The sequence below is a fragment of the Nyctereutes procyonoides genome, unplaced genomic scaffold (genome assembly GCF_905146905.1).
Source record: "Nyctereutes procyonoides isolate TBG_1078 unplaced genomic scaffold, NYPRO_anot_genome, whole genome shotgun sequence".
In the NCBI taxonomy this organism is placed as follows: Eukaryota; Metazoa; Chordata; class Mammalia; order Carnivora; family Canidae; genus Nyctereutes; species Nyctereutes procyonoides.
In genome coordinates, this window is record NW_026575051.1 from 48,606,916 (window position 1) to 48,633,160 (window position 26,245).

General features: G+C 38.2%; 1 protein-coding gene across 1 annotated transcript in view; it reads right to left on the reverse strand.

The window, feature by feature from the left end:
* Window positions 1–2,188: 2,188 nt before the first annotated feature.
* Window positions 2,189–26,245, reverse strand: part of UBE2J1 (ubiquitin conjugating enzyme E2 J1) — a 29,863-nt gene continuing 5,806 nt past the window's right edge. Inside the window, exons 2-8 of the mRNA XM_055330456.1 lie at window positions 22,482–22,555; window positions 20,605–20,736; window positions 18,092–18,176; window positions 17,701–17,806; window positions 13,545–13,674; window positions 12,226–12,345; window positions 2,189–5,501 (exon numbers count right to left, since the gene is read on the reverse strand). Coding sequence (XP_055186431.1) covers window positions 5,223–5,501; window positions 12,226–12,345; window positions 13,545–13,674; window positions 17,701–17,806; window positions 18,092–18,176; window positions 20,605–20,736; window positions 22,482–22,555 — 926 coding nt within the window. The 3' untranslated portion in view covers window positions 2,189–5,222. The remainder of the gene's footprint in view (window positions 5,502–12,225; window positions 12,346–13,544; window positions 13,675–17,700; window positions 17,807–18,091; window positions 18,177–20,604; window positions 20,737–22,481; window positions 22,556–26,245) is intronic.

The following is a 26,245-nucleotide window of genomic DNA, read 5'->3' on the forward strand; positions in this document are numbered from 1 at the left end:
ATTATTGTAATGATGGTATGGAGAAAAACTCAGTTGGAGGTAAGTATAAATTTTTAAGTAATGGCTTTATTGAAGTATTGGTCACAGACATAAATTTACCCCTTTATTTTTCAAAGATTTTATTCATTTATTTGAGAAAGAGAGCATGAATGGGAGGAGGAGCAGAGGGAGAGGGAAAAGTAGATACCCCACTGAGCCAGGAGCCTGACCCAAGGCTCCATCCCAGGACTCGGAGATTATGACCTGAGCCCAAGGCAGATGCTTAACCGACTGAGCCACTCAGGTGTCCCAATTTTATTCCTCTAAACTGTGGTTTTTAGTAGTCAGTGTGTGTAACCATCACCAGTATCTAATTTTAGAACATTTTCATCTCCCACCAAAGAAACCTCATACCTATTAGCAATCACTCCCCCTTCACTTCCCTTCAGCCCCTGGCAATCACCAACCTACTTGGTGTCCTGTGGATTTGCGTACTGTGGGTATTTCATATAAATGGAATCATACACAATTTAGCCTTATGTGTCTGGGACTTGATGTTATCTTTTCTTTTTTTTTTTTCCGGCATGATGTTTTCAAGACTCATCCATGTTGTAGTATGCATTATAACTTCATTCCTCTTTATTGCCAAGTAACATTCCATTGTATAGACAGAACACATCTTGTTTATCTTCAGTCAATGAGCATTTGAGCTTCCAGTACATAATACTATGAATACTTGTGTATAACTTTGTGTAACTATGTCTGCATTTCTCTTGGCAATACACCTGGGACTGGAATGATGAGGTCATATGGTAACTCCTTGCTTAATTTTTTGAGGAACTATCAGTTTTTTTTTCTTTTTTTAAGATTTTATTTATTTTTTAAATTTTTTTTAAAATTTTTATTTATTTATGATAGTCAGAGAGAGAGAGAGAGAGAGAGAGAGAGAGGCAGAGACACAGACAGAGGGAGAAGCAGGCTCCATGCACCGGGAGCCCGACGTGGGATTCGATCCTGGTCTCCAGGATTGCGCCCTGGGCCAAAGGCAGGCGCCAAACCGCTGTGCCACCCAGGGATCCCAAGATTTTATTTATTTATTCATGAGAGACACACACGCAGAGAGAGAGAGAGAGAGGCAGAGACACAGGCAGAGGGAGAAGCAGGCTCCATGCAGGAAGCCCGACGTGGGACTCGATCCCAGGTCTCCAGGATCACGTCCTGGGCTGAAGGCAGTGCTAAATCACTGAGCTACCCGGGCTGCCCAAACTATCAGTTTTTCAAAGTGGCTGCCCCACTCTACATTTCCACCAGGAATGGATGAGAATTCCAACTTCTCCACATCCTCACCAACACTTAACTGTTTTATTCTAGCCATCACAGGGGATGTGAAGTATCTTACTGTACTTTTGATGTGCATTTCCCTAATGACTAATGATGTTTGAGCATCTTTTCATGTTTCCGGGTCATCTGTGTGTCTACAATCCCTTTGCTGTTTTTAAATGTTTATCTTTTTTATTATTGAGAAATGAGTTCTCTAGATATTGATATAGATCTCTTATCAGATATATCTGCAAATATTTTCTCCCATTCACTATTGTCTTTTCACTTTATTAATGATGTTCTTTGAAACACAAAGGGTTTATTTTGATAAAGCATAATTTATCTACTTCTTTCCTTGGTTACTTGTGCTTTTAGTCTTGTGTCTAAGAAATTACTGCCTCATTCATGGTCACAAAGTTTTAGTATGCTTTCTTCTAACAATTTTATAGTTTTTGTTCTTAACATTAAGGTCTTGGATCCGTTTTGAGTTGTTTTGTATATGGTGTGAGGCAGTAGATGTATAATTTTACATTTGTTTATTTCTCTCACAACAGAGGATTGGCCCGTGGCTCAGAGCTGTGGAAAGGCGGCAGTAGACATTTGCTGTCAGATTAGGCCAGAGAGGTCAGAGGGACTCTAGTTACACACAGCCTTATAAACTACATTAAGGGTGTGAGCTTAAGAGATAGAATCAGACCTGCACACTGGAGAAGATGCTGGCAGGGGTAGGGGGAATGATAGGGCAAGACTGGAGACTTGTCCGAGGAGAGGAGGCTCATTAGGGTAAAGGCAGGGAGCATAAAGAGAAGTGGAAGACGTGAGAGAATATTTAAGGAGGCAAAATGGATTGAAGATCGAATAATATAAAGAATACAACTTTTGGTCAAAGCACGGTATGAATAAAGTCACTGGTTTTATTGAGCAGCTCAAACTAGTTCTGAAGGCAACTGTTCAAGAGGCGTTCCAAACAGCTTCTGAGCAATGTACACCCTCCCACAAGGCTTAAACAGTACACACGCTAATGTACACATTAGTCTTTAAGAGTCAGGTTCACTAAATGCAGTCATTTCATATACTTAATTGCAAATGATGCAACAGTATAGGCTTTTCAGTACCTCAGCCTAGATTTCTGCTCAAGTAAGTCCAAATGTGTGAGGTTTGCTTGTTTACAGATTCTGGTCTATAAAAATGGGAGGTCTCAAGATACCAGAAGGTTTATTCATAGCCAAAAGTAACAAAAAGATTTCTTATTCTCCTGAAATAAGAAATATTACATTTCCATAGTCAAAATGATAAACAATTTTAAAGGTTTTTTTTAAAAAACTTCATTGAGAATTTTGATGAAATTCATTTATTTCAGTAGAATAAAACAAATAAGCAGCATGAACATGTAAAGTGCTACATAAAAGCCCCACAATACATAAATTTTTAAAGGTTTCATCGGCTTAAACAGTTACAGGTGAAACAGACATTATATATTTTTTTCAAGCATGCTATTTTAACTACCTTGATATGTAGTCATGTGCTTTGTTGGTCAAAGAAAAAGCCACGAATTACCTAAATCTGAGGATTGGGGGAAGGAGTCCTAAGCCTTTACCAACCAGATCACACGTATCTGGTTTTGCCCTTACTCTGTAATTAAAGGGATAAACTGGGGCTTTAAAAAATAACAGTTTTCTGAAGTCTCTTCAGGTGGCATTCAAGTAAGAATAGCCCCAAAGATCAATTTTGCTCATCAACTCCAGGATGGGAATCAGATTGACAACTTAAGGATTTTTAGGTAGCATATGTGAGCTGAAAGGGAAAGAGCAAAAAATATGCCACTTTCAGGTATGTGTATCAAGTGCTTAAAAAATGCCAACACAAACAAGTGGCCTGTCAGCTGACAGGTGTGAGACGAGAGGCAAATCAGATAGAGAAGGACCTGCACAATGCAAAATCTTCTCGGCTTAATCAATCTGAAAGTATTGGTACACCCCATGGATACATGTAACAAGATCACAGAGATCCAGAGGCTGGCTCAAGTTTGAGAGGAAGTGGAGGGAAGATTGTTCCTAGCACATGATTAATCTCAGCAGAGGTTGAGAGCAAGGGGACTTTCTTTTTCTCAGGTGATGATGTTATTTGGTCTTCCCAGGTGGGTCAATGCCCTCTTCCTAGGAGGAACCAATATCTCTAATATTTTGTGTTCCAAACCAAAACTTCAGAATGTGCTTTCTCATGGGCAATAAAGTTATAAAATGGGAACCTATAATTTTCCTGACATAGGAGGTCTTCATAAAGTCCTTGAGCTTTTTTTAAGACTTTATCAACTTTGTAGATATAACAGAAACAATCTGTTAACACTTTTAAAATGCTAATTTATTAAAGTTTAAGACAATTATGTGTTATATAATAGTATACAGTATGTTCTTTATTTTAGAGGTGGACATAAAGGAAAAACGGCTATCAGATGAACATAGAAATTGTGTCTGATAATGAACAGAACCAAAGTCCATAGTAGCAATAAAAATTAAATTTGCCTTTAATATAATTTTACAAATTGTTTCTATCTTGCCCATAATTTCGGTTAGTTAAAACTACATTAAGGACTTTATGAACACCATCCCCCAAAGTACTCGAGACACATTATGGACTAACTTTTTGGACTTGTCTAGAACCCGAATGCCATTTATAACAGTTGTAAAAAATAATAATAATAACCCACAAATGTACTTTTAGAACATAACCTATTTGAAAGCAGGAGGACGGTCTGTATTTAAAAATTAACTCTTCATTAACAAATACACTTGAGTGCCCTCAATGCGGCTACTGAATATGGTGAAGGCAATGTTTTTCTGTGATTCTATGTTCTCACCAGGCATTATGATGATAAAATTATCTGCTACAATCCGTGGAGCTAGTTCGCACTACATTATATATGTTGATTTTGCACTGAAAATTATTTCTTGGGCTTTGATTAGGTGGACAATTCTAAGTAAAGGTTTTTCCTATTTCTATCACTGTTACTTGGGCCCTGAGCTTTTCTATTAAAATGGTACATGAAATATTTCAACATTATGCATTATTCCTAGAATAATTAAATTTATAGTGATTACAAAGCTAGGCATATAATACCTTCAAAAGATATACAATTCAAAGCAGAGCAAACATTAAAATCTGAAGATCCTTCCGTTTGACTTCTGGAAGAAAATCAAGTGATTTCCTGGCTTGGACCCTTCTTTCCTTAAAAAAAGCTCTATGGAGGACTGTTTCCTTTCTTTTTGAATCTTGTGTGCATTTGGGAGAGAAGGGGATAACAGCATATCAAAGTGGTTACAAAGCATTATTCCCTCCAAGTAACATCCAGTAACAAAGATGTAATCTCTCCTCATAAATGTCTGACTGAAATAATTACTTTCACTGAACAACATTTAGGACACAAAGTCACAGAATGGGCATCCCAGTCTATCTCCTATGAATGACATTCTCAGCAAGCTATCTGAAGAGCTCTACTTTCCCTTTTCAATTCTTATCCCTAGATCATTCTACATAAGTAGAAACAGAGTACTCAATAAATGATATTGAGTAACTAGTAATACTCACTGGAACTTAAAACACCTTCTTTAATCCAAAAATTTCAAAGAGTTATACTGAAAAGTATCACAAATTTACATAAAAAGAAGTTGAGGCATGAGAAACAATAAGTTATTTCTCTGTAAAGCAGGTCATATGGTGAGACAAGGGACTTTGACTTTCTAGTCCCCTAAACTAAGCAGACACAGTCTGAAAGTCTAGCTATATTGATACTGAATTTATAAGGATCAAAAAAGGAATGAAGGGTAAATACAAAATAATATTTTTGTAAACAATTCTTAGATTATACCCAATGCAGAATGTTTAATGAAGCAGCTGAGTCACAGCTCTTAAGACACAAAACAATATTATAACTCAAAGTCAAATATGTACTCATTGGCCAGATATATTCGTCGGAATATAAGAGCTGCCAATGCCAAAGTCAAGATGACAATCAGAACAGCAGATCCTCCATGATCAGTGTGGTTGTCTCTTGGCTGCTGGCCCTGGATCACATCTGGGGAAGTAGACGACCTTCTCTGACTCTGCTGCTGGGCTCGGCGTTGTCGAGGGCTCATGGAGGTATTCTTAACTACAGGCTGAGCAGGTCGTTGAAGGGATGCTGCTGAGGGGTTCTGGGCTCCATACTAGGAAATTTTAGGAAATCTTGTTTGAAATTGGCAAAGAAAACTTGTATATATGGAAGTTACAAGAATACACAAAACCTCAGAGCACTAAAATATGACTATGGGCAAAACAACCAAGAATGATGTGAAGGCTGAAACTAATTACCCTCCTGAACAAGCCAACAACACAATTTATTCTGAATACTCATCAGGTAGAGGAGGACTTTATCAGCAACAAATAGGATGAGAACAGAGGTTAGCCATGTGCTCTACAGATGGCTTTCTACCCTCCTGTAGCTACAACTCCAGCAATATATGTTAAGCATCTGGGCATCTTACTTTCTTACAGGAGAGCTAAGAAGGGAAGCAATCTGATTTCTTTTTGGCTTGAAAATTTGCCAGACTAAATGTCAAAAAGTTTTAACTCTCAACAGTTTGCCTTTCATGAACCAGGTCTCTTCCAATGTTATCTGACTACATCCACATGCTTCCACAAACAATCATACAGCATAGGGAATAATTTCAAACCATACTTTCTTCACAGCAGTACTGTTATAAAAATCAGATGTTTTCAAGCCACATTTGTCTTTTCTCATAACTCCTGCAAAGTGAATTGAGCACAAGTCTAGAATAATTCTTTACTGTGTATTTGAATTATGTTACCGGGATCCCTGGGTGGCGCAGCGGTTTGGCGCCTGCCTTTGGCCCAGGGCGCGATCCTGGAGACCCGGGATCGAATCCCACATTGGGCTCCCGGTGCATGGAGCCTGCTTCTCCTTCTGCCTGTGTCTCTGCCTCTCTCTCTCTCTCTCTCTCTGTGACTATCATAAATAAATTAAAAAAAATTGAATTATGTTACCTTATGCATATAAAGCATACTTTGGCACACTGGAGGGCCCTACAAAGCACAAGATATCAATTGTTTTCTGTCCTTTCAATGACTACTGGGCCTAGCATAATTACAATGTGATACGAAGTGATTCAAAATCTTAAATATGGTATATAGATAAGAAAGCTCTACAAAATATAAATTGCATTTTATTTATATAGAGACCTTAACTCTACCTCTAATAACCCAGTGGCCTTTAATTCTTTTATTGAAAACAACTTTATATTGGTTATATTAGTACCAATAGCCTTTCAAATAAAAAATAAGAACGCATGTCTTTTTCAGGATAACTTTAAAAACTGAGTAAATATAAAAATATTTTTAAAACTTTCCATTAGAGAAGATTTCAAATAGAAGAAAAAAATCAATAATGTACTTTTTAAAAAGCGTAAGAGGATGAGCTTTGTTCTGGCAACAGCTATAAACATTAGGGAAGAAACTGCTGATCTAAGTTACCTACAGAAGAAAGTACATTTTAAATCTGACATTCATTTCAACATTACAAGGTGTGAATAATCTGAGTTTCTTAAAACTGTCTTTTGGAAGCACTCGAATGTAGTGACCCATGACACAGAGACAGAAAAGGAACTACGAGGTCTTACACTGTCACCGGCATCATATTATCTTAATAAGCACTCATTGGGTTGAGCTGAGTTATAGTGGCTGATACAGCAACATTCCATTTGAAATCTCCCATTCTTCTGATTTCTCAGCCAAGAAGCTAAAAGTGTCTAATGCAGTAAAAGTGCTCAAGGCTTACAGGGAAGGTTCTTAAGGAAAGTAAAAAACACAAAGGTGCTATCAATCCAGGAACTAGCACAAGAGATTGATTCAGCTTAAAGATTTTATTTTATACATGTTATTTTTTTCCATTAGTTTGAGAGAATACAATGCCCATACACCTGACTAAAACAAGCAGCCTTATCATTCATTAATTACCAGGCAGGCTCTAGCACTTTGGGGATGCAGGACCCTGGGCAAATTATTCAGCCTAAGACTCAGCTCTTTCATCTGTACAATTGGATAATATCCAATTCTGTACTTATAAGGATTATTTGTTTTGTTTTAAAGATTTATTTATTCATGAAAGACACACAGAGAGAGGCAGAGACATAGGCAGAGGGAAAAGCAGGCTCCTCACAGGGAACCCGATGTGGGACTCGATCCCCAAACTGGGATTATGCCCTGAGCTAAAGGCAGATGCTCAACTGCTGAGCCACCCAGGCGTTCTATGTACTTATAAGGATTAAAAGGATTAACAATATAAAATGCTTAGGATACACAACTGCTGATAAATGTTACTTATTATTAATATTGTCATTGTTAATATACCCCTATGGAGACACTAGATTTAGGTTTGTTTTTTTTAAAGATTTATTTATTTATTTGAGAGAGAGTATGTGTGCATGCACACACAGGGTGGAGGGGTGGAGGGAGAGAATCTCAAGCAGACACTGGTTGAGCTCCAAGCCCTACTTGGGGCTTGATCTCACAACCCGGAGTCAGGACCTGAGCTGAAACCAAGAGTCCATCAGTGTTTAACCTACTGTGCCACCCAGGAACCTCACAGATTTAGATTTTCAAAAAGTGATTGCTTAGGACAGATTTTCAGACCTCTGTTAGTATGATTAGCATATTTTAGGGGCACTGGGTGGTTCAGTGGGTTGAGGGGTTAACTCTTGGCTTTAGTTTAGGTCATAATCTCAGGGTCTGAGATCCTCCCACCCATGGGGCTCATGTCCTCAAGGAGAAATCAGTTTCAGATTCTCTGCCTCTCCCTCTACCCCTCCCCCTTACATGCCCACTCCTCCCACTCCTTCTCTCTAAAATAAATAAAATCTTTAAAAAACATATTTAGAAAAACAGTCCCTATAAAACATTGTCTTTAGATGATATTTTAGTACATGCACTTAATGGAAATACTTTATAGACATACTGCTTTAATTAGATTCCTATATTTCAAGGACACCTGGGTGGCTCAGTGCTTGGGCATCTGTCTTCGGCTCAGGGTGTGATCCCAGGGTTCCAGAATCAAGTCCCACATCGGACTCCCCACAGAGAGCCTGCTTCTCCCTCTGCCTATGTCTCTGCCTCTCTGTGTCACTCATGAATAAATAAATAAAATCTTTTTTTTTATAAAATCTTAAAAATAAAAAAGATTCCTACGTCTCAGATGCCTTCTGGATACTATATTGTTGAGTATTACTGACTAGCGCTGAGCTGAGATATAACATTCTAAAAATTTTCCTATTTAAAACAATCACATCATAAGAAAATGGTAACAACCCTAAGGTTATAGACCTGGAGGAACCTAGATTGCTTGGAGTTGAACTGGACAAAATTTTGGCAGTTCACATGGAGTTGGCATTTTCAAAATGCTGTGTATGGGCAGCCCGGGTGACTCAGTGTTTAGTGCTGCCTTCAGCCCGGAGCCTGATCTTGGGGTCCCGGGATCGAGTCCCACATCAGGCTCCCTGCATGGAGCCTGCTTCTCCCTCTGCCTGTGTCTCTGCCTCTCTGTCTCTCATGAATAAAGAAATAAAATCTTTAAATAAATAAATAAATAATAACAAAATGCTGTGTATGATTGGGAATCAGACTTCTAAATTTTTGCTGTTTATCTAAATTTGTCCAAACACACCTATCACTGAATGAAGACTTAAGTCATACCAGTTTCCATGTCCTTAGTTAAGATGAAGCAACCATTTTTGGGAAGGCAGAAGTTTATGACATTTGTATTTAATTCAGTTAATTTTTAAAAACCATTAGTCACAGATAATTCCCTTATAATACATATAGGTTTTTCTATAATAATCTAGAATAACCTCTATTAGTGAAGGAGTTGTATGTTTGCTTTTTAATATAAAATAGAATGGCTTATTCAGAACCTCAATCCCTAGGAAGAGTGGAAAAAAGTCTAACAGACTGGAAGAACATAAAACTACCATCAGTATTTTCCCTCTTTCTACATAGCTAAAAAAAATCTGCATCAAAAAGCAACAGATGGCCTGATATTATCTGCTGTATTTAGACTTTGGGCAATCTCTCGCCCCCTCAAGGCTAAAAAAACATAGCTTATCTGGGATTTTATGTATAATATTTTAGTGAATTTATATTACACTTGCATGTAAAGCAGCCACCCCTAGCCAAAACCAAGTTTCAATTACTTCCATAGTGATCAAATTATATAATTATCCTCTGAGATAATCTGTATGTAAATGTAACCAAAATCTTAACTTGCAACTGTAGACAATTTATTGCTTCTTGTGTTTTAACCAGAATTGGTATCAATTACCTTTATCTATGAAAAAGAATTCAAAGTTTTATGTAATTTAAAATCAGAATGCCCAGCTGAACCTAGAACAACACTGTATATCAACCTAACTGAAATAATAAAAATGAAAACAAATCACATCAAACCAAAATGGAAAATACCACTATGATAATAATACTAGTTATGCAATGTATATACTTAAACTTCTAGATTTCTTTACCTGTATTTCTAGTATTTTTTACAAGTGCCAATCCCAAGATTCATTTATTCAATCAAAAAAAGTATTAAAAAAAAAATAGTATGTATTGGGCAGCCTGGGTGGCTCAGCAGTTTAGCGCTGCCTTCGGCCCAGGGCGTGATCCTGGAAACCCAGGACCGAGTCCTGCGTCGGGCTCTCTGCGTGGAGCCTGCTTCTCCCTCTGCCTATGTGTCCACCTCCCTCTTTTTCTGTGTCTCTCATAAATAAATAAATAAATAAATAAATAAATAAATAAATAAATAAATAAATAAATAATCTTAAAAAAAAAAAATGTATGTATTGACCACCAACTATACAACTATACACAAGGCACAAGGCCAGGCACCAGGGATATAATGCAATAGAAGGAAAGCTCTGATCCTCAAGGAACATTCTGTGAAGATAGACAATAAATAATTAATGATAAAATAAATTACAAGTAGAATAACTGCGATATGCAATAGGGGGACTTGACATAGATTTAAGAGACTAAAGACAGATTTGAATACATCACAAATATCAGGAGACTGTCCTTACAGGTGAAAAAAGATAAACACCCTCTTCTCTGTAATAGGATGGTTCCATTTAAAAAAAAAAAAAAAAAAGAAAAAATAAAAACAGGGGATCCCTGCGCGGCTCAGTGGTTTAGCGCCTGCCTTTGGCCCAAGGCACAATCTGGGAGTCCCAGGATCGAGTCCCGTGTCCGGCTCCCTGCAGGGAGCCTGCTTCTCTCTCTGCCTCTTTCTATGTCTATCGTGAATAAACAAATAAAATATTTAAATAAAATAAAATAAATAAAATAAAATAAAATAAAATAAAATAAAATAAAATAAAATAAAATAAAATAAAATAAAATAAATAAAATAAAAATAAAAAATAAAAACCCAAAACTATAAAATAAAAAAACAATTAGAATTCTAAAAGTGAAAAGTAGTCTGAGTTTAATATTTCAAGGTAAAACATATACTGACTAAAATTAATTCATAATATCCCTCTGCAATTCATAAAATTACATGGGGATCATGTGAAAACAATTTAACTCTCAGCATACACTTTTTCCTTATACCTCCATCTCCAGTCCTCCAACTGCTTCCTCCAGCGTACCCTTTCCCCTTCTCTCTCCAGCCTACTTCTCTCTACCCATCTCACTCTCTGAAAAGGAGAGAACAACCACTCAGGACTATGCAGTCCCACTTTATAGTAAGTTATGCCTGAGGAAAGGGCACATCTGTATTGGCCAGCTATCTAAATTTTCCTGACCCTTTAAAATCCTCTCTAAAACTGAAGAGGGGGGAAAGAAGATGCAGCTACTCAACCAATCTGTTACCAAAAGACATCTGTTCTTTTACATATAGAAAGGAAATCTATGTTTTTCCCCCAGAATCCTAATTATTTAGTGACTATACATCACATTTTCTTAATCAATCTCTGATGATCTATACCCACCAGTACTTAGACAACAGGTCAGGGCAGAACTAACAAGACACATAGTATTCATTTAATCTTTCATTCAACAATTAGTTATTGGACACTTACTATGTGCAAGGCAGCACTGTCCAATAGAACTTTCTGAGATGATAACATTCGGTATCTCTGCTGTCCAAATGGCATCCACAGCCACAAGTGGCTATGGATTACTTGAAATGTGACCACTATGACTCAGGAACTGAATTTTAAGCTTAATTTAATTCTGAGTAACTTAAATACAAATTTAGATAGCTACATGTGCCTAGTGGCTACAGTATTGGGCAGAGCAGATCTGAGACAAATCTTTGGCTCTAGTCCTTTATTAATTGAGTGACTTAATGCAGCTTAAAAAACCTGCCAAAGAAACAGTGCCTATTCAGAAAGTGGCCAAACTATGTATCTTTTGTTTTATTCAGAGTGTAGTGCTATATTGTAACCAACTTTTCAGAGAAATCACAGAATTCTGGAGGGACAATAGGACCCCATTTAACAAGAAAGAAGGCCCAAAAAGTATGAATAATTTGCTTAAGATACTATGATTCATTAGAGGGAGAGGTGAGCTGGAATCCAACTGTCAGGGCAGCCCTGGTGGCATAGCGGTTTGGCGCCGCCTGCAGCCTGGGGTGTGATCCTGGAGACCCGGGATCGACTCCCACATTGGGCTCTCTGCGTGGAGCCTGCTTCTCCCTCTGCCTGTGTCTCTGCCCCTCTCTCTCTGTGCCTATGAATAAATAAATAAAATCTTAAAAAAAAAAAAAAAAGGAATCCAACTGTCAGGAGAATCAAAATATTCAGATATTTCATCTAGAGATTTCCTCCTCCTATTGCAAATGACAATGATACAGACATACATATATGTAGAAAACAAGAGCCATACCGAGGTACTGGCCGTAGCACCCTGGAATGTTGTAGGTATATCATCCTGTAAATCAGTTAGTGAAAAAGAGTGGTTTAAGTCTGGCTCAGCAATAGTCTTTCCAGATGAATTGACTTCTGCCTGTAAAAAAAGTACACCCAAGAGCTGTGTTAAAATAGGAAATGTACAGAAGAACCTACACCTACTAATCCTCTCTTGGACTTATTTTATTTGCTAATTTACTATCAACTATTAAGTGCACATGTGTCTAAAACTGCTAGGTATTTCAAGATGCACAGACAAAACCTGTTCTCAAGGAGCTATCACTTGGTAAGAGACAAAACTAACACCCGTGGCTCATAATCCACAATTCTAAATGAAGTTTTTTGGTAATTTCCAGATGAAGTGTGACATGTGAAGTTATTAATACTCTTTATCCCACATTAGTGTAGATATTCTCAGGTTTGCTGAGGGAATATTAATAGACTTGATTATGGGTTACTGCCCCAGATCCCATTTGTGGGTACCAAAATATGGTGTGTGTTTGTTATTTTCTAAAATCCAAAATTCTGATGTATAAAAAAACCTGGCCCTACAATTTTCAGAAAAGCAATATTAAGTATGATAGGAATTTTCAGAAGAAAGAAAATAACAAATACTTATTAAGCACCTCCTCTTCCAGGCAACACAATGAACAGAAGGAAAAATTTCTCCTAAGAACTGGATATGAAAGGACAGACAGGATGTTAAGAGACGTGAAGAGGGAGAAGTAGCATTGCTGCATAATGCAGGTTGACATTTTTTATAGAGCTAATTAAATTCCAAAAGTAATTATATGTTTGAGTAAAACACATGTGGAGAAAAAGGACATAAGGGAGATATGCTAAAATATTAACAGCAGTTATTTCTTGGGGATGGGATTATGTATGACTGTGATTTTCTTATAAATTACTATATCTTCTATAACAAGAGTTAAAATTTATTAAGTATCAGGGACAGTTCTAAATGCAATACACTTAGGTATTAACTCAATCCTCATAAGAATCCTATAAGATAAGTAACGTTATTAACAGATGAGAAAAAGGCACAGAGTGGGTAAGTAGTACGTCTGAGGTCCTAAAACTAATAAACAGTAAAGCTGAGATTTGAACCCCAGCATGGTATACCAGAGTCCAAGCTCTTAACCACTATGCTGTAATGCCTTTCTAAACATTATTAGTTTCGTAATAAAGAATTATTCGTAAAATCTTACTTCACAAAACTATATCGCCTTTACTTTCTATCCAGAATTTGGCAGTAAACAAAAAGGTTACATAATTACGTTTACAAATTTAGAGTACCTTAAAACTGATTTGTCTAGCCAGTTCCTTGGCTTCTTGGTCAGCTTGACTTGAATCACTTCCAGATTTTAAAGGCAACAGGACATCCTTCATGGCACAGCCACATCCCTCACAACAGAAATCTTGTGATCTGGTAGGAAATAATTTTTTGATAGGTATAAATCAAATACTTGAATATTAATTTAAGATACTCAAATACTGAATGATTCAATTTAAAATAAAAGAATACTGGAAAATTCCATATCATATTCATCTATAAATTAGACAATTACAGCAATATTATAGTTCTGAGACAAATACACAAGTTAGGTTAGGTTGGTATTAGGAAAAAAAACTCATGCTGGGGTGCTTGGCTGGCTCAGTCAAAAGAGCATGCAACTCTTAATCTCAGGGTTGTTGAGTTCAACCCCCATGTTGGGTGGAGAGATTACTCAAATAAAACTTAACAACAATAAAAACTCGTGTCAATTATATCTCAATTTTTTTAAATCTAAATTTTTAAAAAAATCAGGGCTTAGATTCCATTTTTTCCCAACATACTCTTTAAAGAAAACTAAGTTTATTTTTTTTAATCTTTTTTTTTTTTTTTATGATAGTCACAGTGAGAGAGAGAGAGGCAGAGACACAGGCAGAGGGAGAAGCAGGCTCCATGCACTGGGAGCCCGACGTGGGATTCGATCCCGGGTCTCTAGGATCGCGCCCTGGGCCAAAGGCAGGCGCCAAACCGCTGCGCCACCCAGGGATCCCGAAAACTAAGTTTAGATCTATACAACAAAATATATAGAATGTCTAACCACAGTGTCCTAAAGATCACATAACAAAACTATGTTAAACCTGTGAAAAAAAGTCCGTTATAAAGTTTGAATTACTTTTTAGCTGAAACATAGATAAAATAGTAAAGAGGCCATTAAAAATAGAATTTACAGATATTTCTAGGGAAAAAATTCACAAATCTTATTCATCTAAATAGCAGTATAACTTATGGTAAACGAAATAAGAGAAAGACAAACACTGTATGATTTCACTCATGCGCAATTTAAGAAACAAACAAGAGAAGGGGAGGAAAAAGAGAGAGGAAAACTAAGAAACAGACTTTTTTTTTTAAGATTTTATTTATTTATTCATGAGAGACAGAGAGAGAGAGAGAGAGAGAGAGAGGCAGGGACACAGGCAGAGGGAGAAGCAGGCTCCATGTAGGGAGCCCCACGCAGGAAATGATCCCCAGACTCTGGCAGAGGCTCAACTTCTGAGCCACCCAGGCATCCCAAGAAAGACTCTTAACTATAGAGAACAAACTGAGGGTTAGCAGAGGGGAGGAGCGAGGGTAGGAGGTGATGTATGGGGGGTGTTAAACAGTAAATAGGATTAAGGAGGGCACTAGTGATGAGCAAAATATATATCGTATATAAATGTATATAAGTGATGAATCACTAAGTTCTAAACCTCAAATTAATATTGCACTGTATGTTAACTAGCTAGAATTTTAAGAAAACTTAGAAAAACATAATAAAAAAATAAATAGCAGTATAACTTGAAAGACAGAGAACTCATATAAAATCCAAAGACTGAAATTTATCGCTCATTATATTAAGCAGAGTCAAGATAAATCTGTTAACTAGACTACTTCCTAAGATTTATTTGTTTTTCTAGGTTTTCATTTTCCCTTTTGTATTCCAGATATAGCCAAAAGTGTCCCAAAGTCCACAAGAGTGCTGAGGATTTGTAGGACTGGAAGTAAATATGTCTAACATATAAAAATATCCATCATTACATTGCTGAACTTTAAAAAAAATCATTTTATTGTACTTCCACTTCAACATAATAAAAGCCTTTGTTCTTTAAGATCATGCTATTTAAATTTATTTAAAAACTTCATGTGAACAAATATATGTAAAAGTCGTATTTTTTTTTAATTTTTATTTATTTTATGATAGTCACAGAGAGAGAGAGAGAGAGAGAGAGAGAGGCAGAGACACAGGTAGAGGGAGAAGCAGGCTCCATGCACCGGGAGCCTGACGTGGGATTCGATCCCAGGTCTCCAGGATCGCGCCCTGAGCCAAAGGCAGGCGCCAAACTGCTGCGCCACCCAGGGATCCCCTAAAAGTCGTATTAACTTAGTACTTGTTGATGAATATTTTTATTTCACCAGAAGCAGCACTGCTGTCCATATCCTTTTGAAAGTCAGTTGTATTCAAATTATTTGCTTTAAAATGTGTCCACTTTAACTGAGAAGTCATGAGACTTAAAGGGGAAGGTTAATTTTTAATATATTAGTTTATCCACAGGACAATATGCTACCATGGATGAATGCAAAATCATGTTTTTTAAAACGCCTCTATCATTAGGGCACCTGGGTGGCTCAGTTAGCTGGGTGTCTGCCTTCAGCTCCGGCCATGATCCCTGGGGTCCTGGGATCAATCAAGCCCACAGTCGAGGCTTTCTGCTCAGAGGGGAGCCTGTTTCTCCCTCTCCTTCCACCTGCTGCTCTGCCTACTTGTGTTTTCTCTCTGTCAGATGAATAAATAAAATCTTTAAAACAAAATAACCTAGAATATATACACTGGTAAATCTAGAACAAAAAAACAAAGTTCTTTTTTTTCCTTATACATGAAATGAACTGGATAAAAGTATCAAGACAGAAAGCCAACAAAGAAAATCAAATAAAAGCATATGCTATATATTCAGAGTACATATTATATAATTTGTAAATAACAGCTACAGTATAAGGTATACCCCAGAACCTGGAAATAAGGTTTATAAAGAAAAGTTGTTGATGAAATCCAAGAGTCTATCAAATCTTTCAGACACTAAAATCTATTTGATTTAACAAACATCTAAAGAGGACATGTTCTGGGCTGTGCTAGGTAAGATATACTGTAATTTAATTAACATAATATGTCTGAGAGGTGATAGCAGAGTCCAAGCAGGAAAATGATGAAGATCAAAGATTACAGAATGTAAGTACTTTTTTTTTTAAAGATTTTATTTTTTTATTCATGAGAGACAGAGAGAGAGAGAGAAAGAGACACAGGCAGAGTCATGTGCCAGAAGGCAATTCAGAGCCATGAAGCAGGCTCCATGCAGGGAGCCTGACGTGAGACCCAATCCTGGGACTCCAGGATCATGCCCCAGGCCGAAGGCAGGTGCCAAACCGCCAAGCCACCCAGAGATCCCCCTGTAAGTACTTTTAAATACTCTTCCTCCTCACTCAGTGCAATTTTGGAATCTTTAACATTTGTTGAGGGTTGGGACTAGTATTCTAGGATTGGAAAGCCTTTTTATAGGATTTCTTATAGGGTCTCTTCCCTATGCACACTGATTAAAAAATAAACTGGGTTAGAAAGAAGTTGGTCTTTAAAAAAAAAAGGAGAGGACAGCCTGGGTGGCTCAGCAGTTTAGCGCCGCCTTCAGCCCAGGGCCTGATCCTGGAGACCCGGGATTGAGTCCCACATGGGGCTCCCTACATGGGGCCTGCTTCTCCCTCTGTCTGTGTCTCTGCCTCTCTGTGTGTCTCTCCTGAATAAATAAAAATCTTTAAAAGAGAGAGAGAGAGAGAGAGAGAGAGAGAGAGAGAGAATTAGTCTTTGCACTACTCAAAGAAGAGGCTACTCTGAATCTGGTGACTAATCTGGGTTATACAGACAGAATGCATCTGAAGAAAATGAGAAGGCAATACCACTAAGAAGCCATAACTTGATAAAGAAAATCTCCTTTATTTTATTCTGGATCGTTTATTGAGTATTTGCTTTGAGCCTGATACTGTAGATGCAAAGATGGGTAAAGTGGACTTCCTCCCTGCCCTTTAGAAGTTTTCAATCTTATGGAAAGCTACATATAAACAATTGCGTTGGTTTGGTTTTTTTCTTTTTCTATCTGTAATTCTGCCCAATTGGAGACAAATGACCAGAATAGATATCTTCTTTTAGAAGATACGTTGCTATTACCAAGTACTTTCTAAAACTAGACAGTATGAAATCAATTCTTTAGACTCTGGTCACCCCTGGATAGTAAACTGCTACAAATGAAATTCTAAAATAGCACAACTAGACTAGATCCTGTAACCAAGGTAACTCACAAAGAGACTGAGCCCATCTCCTAACAGCCATTACCCAGAATAGTATTTAAATCTTAACAAAGAATGAAATGCAAAACTTACTTTTTGGCAAGTGCTCTTCTTTCCTCTGGTGTGTAATCTAGAGAACCTATGGCTCCCTCTCCTTTTGTTGGCATAAACCCAATGATGGCTAGTAACGCTGTTCTTACTGAAATAAAAGGTAAACATCAATCTAAGTTGTTTTGTAAAAGGAACTGGGTTTACTCTGGAAGAAGAAAACAAGACGCATGGGCTTTTACTAAAAAGGTACAGGTAAGGTGGTTGTGTTAAAATGATGGCAAAAATTGAGACAAGGCAAGGATTTTTATTCTTTATTCAGTAACATCAAATTAATTACCCCAAACAGCTTCAGTCTCAAGAGGGTGTTATACTTTATAATTATGAGTTAATTAGAATTACAGAAGATTTATATTCACTTTAAATTAATACTCACTACTCCATGAAGGCTGCCAAGTTTCAGGATGATGTCCTGAGATGCTCAAACAGATCTTCTTGCCTACTTCAAATCGTCCATTAGCCTTAGAATAAATAAGGCATTTAAAAATATATATATGTAATGTTTTATATTTTATAAATATATTTTATAAATAAATAATTTTAAAAGAAAGCTTTAAAAGAATATAATCTCCAAAGGGACTTAGATTTTTTAGACACTCCACAAATACTTGTAAAATATATGCTGTTTTTAGAAGTTGTAGCACCTTTCTGAAACTGAGTTATATAACTGAAATCTAAAATCTAAATAACTGACATAGCAAGATAATTAATAAATAAATAAATAAATAAATAAATAACTGACATATAATGATGTCCTGATATCCTCCTCTGAGTATAATACTGTGCTAGGCTCTGTGAAGGATCTAAAAGAGAAGACATGCAGAGGCTAGGAAAAACCAGAGGACTTGGTGTCACCTAACTAGATACTGCTGCAGAAGGCTCTGAGACAGGAATGATTTTCATACGGATGATGCAATTTCATAAGACAAGAATACAAAAGAGGCAGATCAGAGGTAATGATTTCCATTTTGGACATGGATCTGTTGTCTTGGTAGAAGAGCTACTGATGATATACAGCAGAAAGGCAGAAATACAGACACGCTGATGTCAGAAGAAGATACATGTGTTTGGTATCTGACTTCACAGAGGTGACCAGTGAAGCCATCTCAACAGGCGTAAGAAAAAACAGCTGATATCTGAACTTATAGAATATCCATACTCATGGGGATGGGCAAAGAAGAGACATGAAGTTAGAATATAAGCTCCACATAGCCAGAGAACTTGAGTTATTATTCCCTGCCACACCTACAAGGGCATGACCTATATTTTTTTTAAATTTTATTTATTCATTTTGAGAGAGAGAGGGAGAGAGCAGGGAGAGGCAGAGGGGGAAGGAGAGGGACAAGCAGACTGCACTGAATGTGGAGCCCTATGCAGAGCTCAGTATCATGAACCCTGAGATCATGATCTGAGCTGAAATCAAGAATCAGATGCTTAACTGACTGAGCCCCATGGTTCATGACATATGTTTAGTAAATATTTGCTGAATGAAGATTGGAGAAGGCTTTCCAAAAGAGAAAAGTGAATCAGAAAGATCAAATACTGAAAACCAGGAAGGCAGTGTGCTAACCATAACCATACATCAGTTAACTACTGAAATATTTCTGTATTTGTTAACAGCTGCTGCCCCAACTACCCCCACTACCACCCACCCCTGGTTTCCCCATACACCAGCCCCATCCCCTGAACCACCTGGTTCTCCCCAATGTCAAGCAACTAAAAAGTGACTCCTAATACAGGAGGGCCCCTCCAAGACCCTACTCTTACCCTACTGCTGGCATTAACAATTCACAACATCACCTAGTATTTGTTAAGCAGAAAATGTTATGTCCTAGGGACTTTATATTGTGAATATATTTGCCATACACAACCCTTAACAGATGAGAAAATTGAACCTCAAAAAGATTAAGTAACCTGCCTGGTGTAATGGAGAGAGCAGTGGTCAGAATCCAGGTCTGTTGGCTTTGAAATTAACGCTCTTTCCACTGTACCACACATGGGTAAAAGCAGCTTTAGTCCAGTATTGATGAATACCTTCCGTTTCACCGTTTGCTACTCATGTGTATCAGATGTTTAACTTATATGGTCTGGGATGAGGACTGAGAAGAGGCAGTGGGAACTGTCAAGCTGGTCTCTGAGACTGGTGCAGTAAGCCTGGAGAAACCAGACTGCAACAGGCTAAGCTAGAGGAAGGATGTCTTGAAAGAGAAAGTAGGACAATAGCTTAAAGAGAAAGGAGAGATCCAGAAAGGCTTTTGTTTTGGTTTTGCTTTTTTCAAGGTTAGGGATAATCAGCCATTCTTGCAAATGAAAGGAAATGAGGGAAGAAGAACTTACTAAGAGAGGAATTTACTCTGAAGGAACAACATCCCAGGAAAAATAAAGAGAAAACTGGATCAATAGTTTTCCTTACATGGAGATAAAATATGTGGAGAGAAATTCGAAGATATAAAGAGTAATAATATAACTAACATTTATTGAAGACTCTGGGACAGTTTTTATTTTCAGAGCTCTATGTAAAAATGAGGAAACTGAGGAAAAGAGTTTAAAGTGAAAAGTTGAAGGTGATGATGTGATTAAGAGATATAGTAACATTAACTACCCTTTCCTGGTACTTACCAAGTGCCAGACACTGTCCCTAGCACTTTGTATCCACTAATTCATTGAATCCTATCAACAATACTATGGCAACTGTGCATCCATTAGCATTGACAATTCCTAGGAATTATTTTCGGGGAAAAGAATTGTACTATCAAATCTTGGTCCCCAATGACAAAGTTATAGCAATGTTCTGCTTTATTTCTTAATGAAAATGAGTATGCTAACCATGCTTTGCAATCACCATGAAGAGTTAAACGACAAGCATTCTAAATTGCCAAGAATCCTTACCGTTAAAAGAATAATGCTTGGTGGTTTCATGGGATATTCTGGGGGCAGTACTATTCGTCCATGATAAACTCCTCCATCAAAATCAGAATCTGGGGGCCCTCTAACTGTGAAGTGCCATTCAAAAAGGTTATCCTGCACAGAAACAATAACCAGTAAGGAATCAATAACATTAAAACATTTGATCATCTTTATTAATGAGTACCAGAAATATTCCCGGGTGAGAAAAATTAAATGTTTCAAATTATTACTAGAATAGTTTCTAATGCACAAAATAACTCAAGTATAAAAGTTATAAATAAGGGCAGCCCCGGTGGCTCAGCAGTTTGGTGCCGCCTTCAGCCCAGGGCGTGATCCTGGAGACTCAGGATGGAGTCCCGTGTCAGGCTCCCTGCATGGAGCCTGCTTCTCCTTCTGCCTGTGTCTCTGCCTCCCTCTCTGTGTGTCTTGCATGAATAAATAAATAAATAAATTTTTTTAAAAAAAGAAAGTTATAAATAAAAGCTATTTGATCTAGTTTTCATGTCCCACAAGAGCTAAAATTTTTTTTTAAGATTTTATTTATTTATTTGATAGAGAGAGCACAAGCAGGGAGAGCTGCAGGCAGAGGGGAAAGAGAGAAGCAGGCTCCCCACTAAGCAAGGAGCCCAGTAGAGGGCTAGATCCCAGGACCCTGGGATCATGACCTGAGTGGAAGGCAAATGCTCAACTGACTGACTCACCCAGGTGCCCCTAAAAGCTTTTTTAAACAAATACATTTAAAAACAGCTGAGCATTGTTATATATTCATAAATTAGATTACATAATTAAGCTAAGTTAAATTAGATTACATATTTAATTAAGTTATTATATAATCAAATAATTGCTGTAAATGTGTATTATTTTAACAAACCTTAAAAAATCATCCCTCACAAAAAAAAAAAAAAAATCATCCCTCAGGGCAGCCCTGGTGGCGCAGTGGTTTAGCACCACCTTCAGCCCGGGGTGTGATCCTGGGGACTCGGGATCAAGTCCCACATCAGGCTCCCTGCATGGAGCCTGCTTCTCCCTCTGCCTGTGTCTCTGCCCCTCTTTCTCTGTCTCTATGAATAACCAAATAAAAAATCTTAAAAAAAAAAAATCATCCCTCATAGATGCTCAAGAGCTTATTTATTAGTCAGTAATATTAATTTTTCGGGTGATATACTATCATCATCTTAGAGTCCCCAAGTATTTTACAGTTTACAGTGTGCAAAATATTTGCACTTTATTATATTTTATTCTCATTATCAAGGAAACCAGACCGAACACATTTAAATATCCTCCTCCGACAGATGAGAAGACTGAAAAGAAACAGAGATGTTTGTACAAGAAGCCCAAACTAGCTGCAGAGGTCCCTTCAAGGGGCCAGGTCTTCCAAACTATAGACTTTGGGGTTCTTTCCATTACCCCTCTCTCCCTCATACTTACAACCTAAAACTAAAATCTTAGCATTTAAGACCATTTTATAGAGACTGGGAATTTGTTTCTAAAATGTCAGATTCTTGGGACGCCTGGGTGGCTCAGTGGTTGAGCGTCTGCCTTTGGTTCAAGGGCATGATCCTGTAGTCCCGGGAATGAGTCCCACATCAGGCTTCCTGCATGGAACCTGCTTCTCCCTCTGCCTGTGTCTCTGCCTCTCTCTCTCTGTGTCTCTCATGAATAAATAAATAAAATTAAAAAAAAAAAGTGAGATTCTGAATGGCTAATGGAATAAGTACTAAGAAAATACAGGGAGTAAAATATATCAATAAACCATATCAAACACATCTGTAATGACTCAAAGCAATGAAAAAACAATTTAAGGAATTCATTTAAAATATTAAGGTATTAAAATCCAGATGTAAAAGATGGAAACTAACCTCTAATGGCTGTGCATGGTAATGATCTGTTGGATCTTTCAATTCTGCTGCTTCTTTCATTAAACGCTTAACAGCTAAAATAAAATTTATAAGATAGAGACATTTAAAATACACTTTACCAAGACATTAGTACAGATTTACAAACCTAATGAAAAAGTTCCTACTTCAATAAAAAATGTGTAGAGGACTAGTTCAACTGAGTATATGATAAAAGTTTAATTATGAGATAACAGTAATAATTGGAGAAGGGAAGGACATGGCAGGTAAGCATTAGAAGAATTATATATTAAATTAAATATTTAGGGCAGTACTATTTTTATTTAATAAGTACTTACATGATGTTTCCTATGTGCTAGCACTCAAACATTAATTCATCTAGTTCCCAAAACAATGCTATGAGATAGGTACTATTTTTATTCCCATTTTCCAGACAAAGAAATGGAAACATAGAGAAATTAATAATTTGTTCAAGGTCACACAGCTAGTCAATGACAGCTGGAATTCTAACACAGGCAGTCCAACTCTATCTTGTTAAAATGCCTATCTTAACAAAAACATGCCCTCTGTAATTCATGTTTATGAACAGTAGACTCCCCCATATCTTCCATCTTTTGGGAATTTCCACCCACCATCTGGCATTAATCTAAATGGGACAATCCCCAGAGGTCACTGAAATGCCACAGTTCTAACAGAATTGCTTTTTTTTTTTTTGTAAGTTCTATGCCCAATGTAGGGCTTGAGCTCATGACCCTGAGATCAATAGTTCCATGCTCTACTGATTGAGCCAGCCAGGTGCCCTTGAATTCCTTTTTTGAAATGACTCAACTTGGGTAGCCCAGGTGGCTCAGCAGTTTGGCGCCGCCTTCAGCCCAGGGCCTGATCCTGGAGACCCAGGATTGAGTCCCATGTTGGGCTCCCTGCATTGAGCCTGCTTCTCCTTCTGGCTGTGTCTCTGCCTCTCTCTCTCTCTCTGTCTCACATGAATAAATAAATAATAATAAAAATCTTAAAAAAAAAAAAAGAAATGACTCAACTTAAAACTTTCAATCCACTGACACCATAACTTCCTGTGCTCACCTACACCTATATTCGCTTCTCTCTTTATCCACACACTTGGCTCTTAGGAGTTCTTTTCTCACAATCCCTAATAAAATTCAATTCTAGCTGACCCAACCCCACCATCTTCTTATTTGGTACCTATACCCAAACAGCTGGGTATTACTGAAATGAGGGTGAGGGAAATCACAGAAGCAGGAACACTGATGCCATTATAATCTACAACCTCCACTGGGACACAATGCTACCTAATATTCCTGTTTCTCTAGTAAGCTCACCAGCCCACTCCAACTAGTACCCCAAGACTATTTCACACCTGTTTTCTCCTCACCTTCTCTTCCACCTCTTGGAGTTAATGGCAAAGCCTTTTACTTCCATGATAAATGACTGTTGACAGCTTACCACAACCTACAATCCTATCTGTATCTGTACCCTCTTTCCTTCCCTATTGGCTCTCAAAGATCAATCCTTTGATCCCAGCCCCTTTCACCTCAAGTTTTGGGTGCTAAAAAATGTCACGATACTGGTGTAGGAGAGCAAAGCCAGGGAAAAACCAGGTAGTCCAAGGCTCACCAAAACTCTGCTTGAAAATCAACCGGTAGGTTGGTAGGTCAGGGATGGGAGGAAAGCTGACTTACTGGATCAGCTGATGTGGTTCAACAAGTGCTATAAGAAAAGTATGTAATCAAGTGGCACCTAACCTGAGAGCAGACAGAAAAGAAAAGGGATCAGGTACTGACATCTTTCAGAAAGAGAGTAGGGGGACGCCTGAGTGGCTCAGTGACTGAGCGTCTGCCTTTGGCTCAGGGTGTGATCCCAGAGTCCCAGGATCGACCACATCGGGCTCCCTGCGTGGACCCTGCTTCTCCCTCTATGTCTCTGCTTCTCTGTGTGTCTCTCATGAATAAATAAATAAAATCTTAAAAAAAATAGATAGTAGGAAGTATGCATGAGTATGAATACACAGAGGAAACAATAAAAGTAAAATATATGGAAGTTTAGATTGGAATGCTATGGGGAAAGAAGTTAACTGAAAAAACCTCCTACATACACAGAACCAAATAGTTCAGTAAGTATCAGACTTCTGCATAAAATTTCATTTTAATCAAGAGTTCTTAAGTGGGGGGAAAAAGTTAAGTCACTACCCTATTCCATAATTACTAATTTTTTTCCGTCTCCTGCACTGAACTAGGTCCCTAGAGGCACAGACTTTGCTCACTTGATGGAAGTATTTGAACATCAAATATTTATTAAGTTCATACTAGATGTTACAGCTATAACCAAAATAAAATAGTTTTGGTTACCAAGGAGCTTGTAGTCTTGGGGCAGGTGGTGGGGGAATCAAAGAATTGAACAAAGCCTCCTGTCCAGAGCATGGAGGGAAAATGCGTCTCAATAGGTACATATATGGGGACGCCTGCGTGGCTATGCGGTTGAGCGTCTGCCTTTCACTTAAAGTGTGATCCCCGGGGATCCCTGGGTGGCTCAGCGGTTTAGCGCCTGCCTTTGGCCCAGGGCGCAATCCTGGAGTCCCGGGATCGAGTCCCACGTCGGGCTCCCAGCATGGAGCCTGCCTCTCCCTCCTCCTGTGTCTCTGCCTCTCTCCCTATCTCTCTATGTCTATCATAAATAAATAAATCTTTAAAAAAAAAAAAAGTGTGATCCCGTAATGCTGGGATCAAGTCCCGCATCAGGCTTCCAAAATGGAGCTTGCTTCTCTCTCTGCCTGTGTCTGTCTCTCTCTATGTCTCCCATGAATAATAAATAAAGAAAATCTTTTTAGGGGATCCCTGAGTGGCGCAGCGGTTTAGCGCCTGCCTTTGGCCCAGGGCGCGATCCTGGAGTCCCGGGATCGAGTCCCACATCAGGCTCCTGGCATGGAGCCTGCTTCTCCCTCTGCCTGTGTCTCTGCCTCTCTCTCTCTATGTCATAATAATAAATAAATAAATAAATTTATAATATTTATTTTTTTTTTTTTTTTTTACTTATGATAGAGAGAGAGAGAGAGGCAGAGACACTGGCTGAGGGAGAAGCAGGCTCCATGCCCAGGAGCCCGACGTGGGACTCGATCCCAGGTCTCCAGGATCGCGCCCTGGGCCAAAGGCAGGCGCTAAACCGCTGCGCCACTCAGGGATCCCTAAATAAATAAATCTTAAAAAAAAAGAAAATCTTTAAAAATAATATGTATGGGCAGCCCTGGTGGCGCAGCGGTTTAGCGCCGCCTGCAGCCTGGGGTGTGATCCTGGGGACCCTGGATCGAGTCCCATATCGGGCTCCCTGCATGGAGCCTGCTTCTCCCTCTGCCTGTTCCTCTGCCCCTCTCTCTCTGTGTCTCTATGAATAAATAAATAAAATATTTAAAATAATAATAATAATATGCACGTATATTTTCTACTCTATCATTTGTCTTGTTCTTCAGCTTGCAATACTGTTCCTACTCCCACTCTCCATCTCATCATCTAGACTGGCTTTAGAGTAGCTTTTTCAGAGGGACGCCTGGGTGGCTCAGTGATTGAGCCCCTGCCTTCAGCCTAGGGCGTGATCCTGGAGTCCTGGAATCCAGTCCCACTTTGGGCTCCCTGCAGGACCTTGCTTCTCTCTCTGTCCTGTGTCTCTGCCTCTCTTTCATGAATAATTAAAATCTTTAAAGAAAAAATAATAAGCTTTCTCAGGAAGGTCGCTCTGACCCTTTCCCTTGTACATGCTGC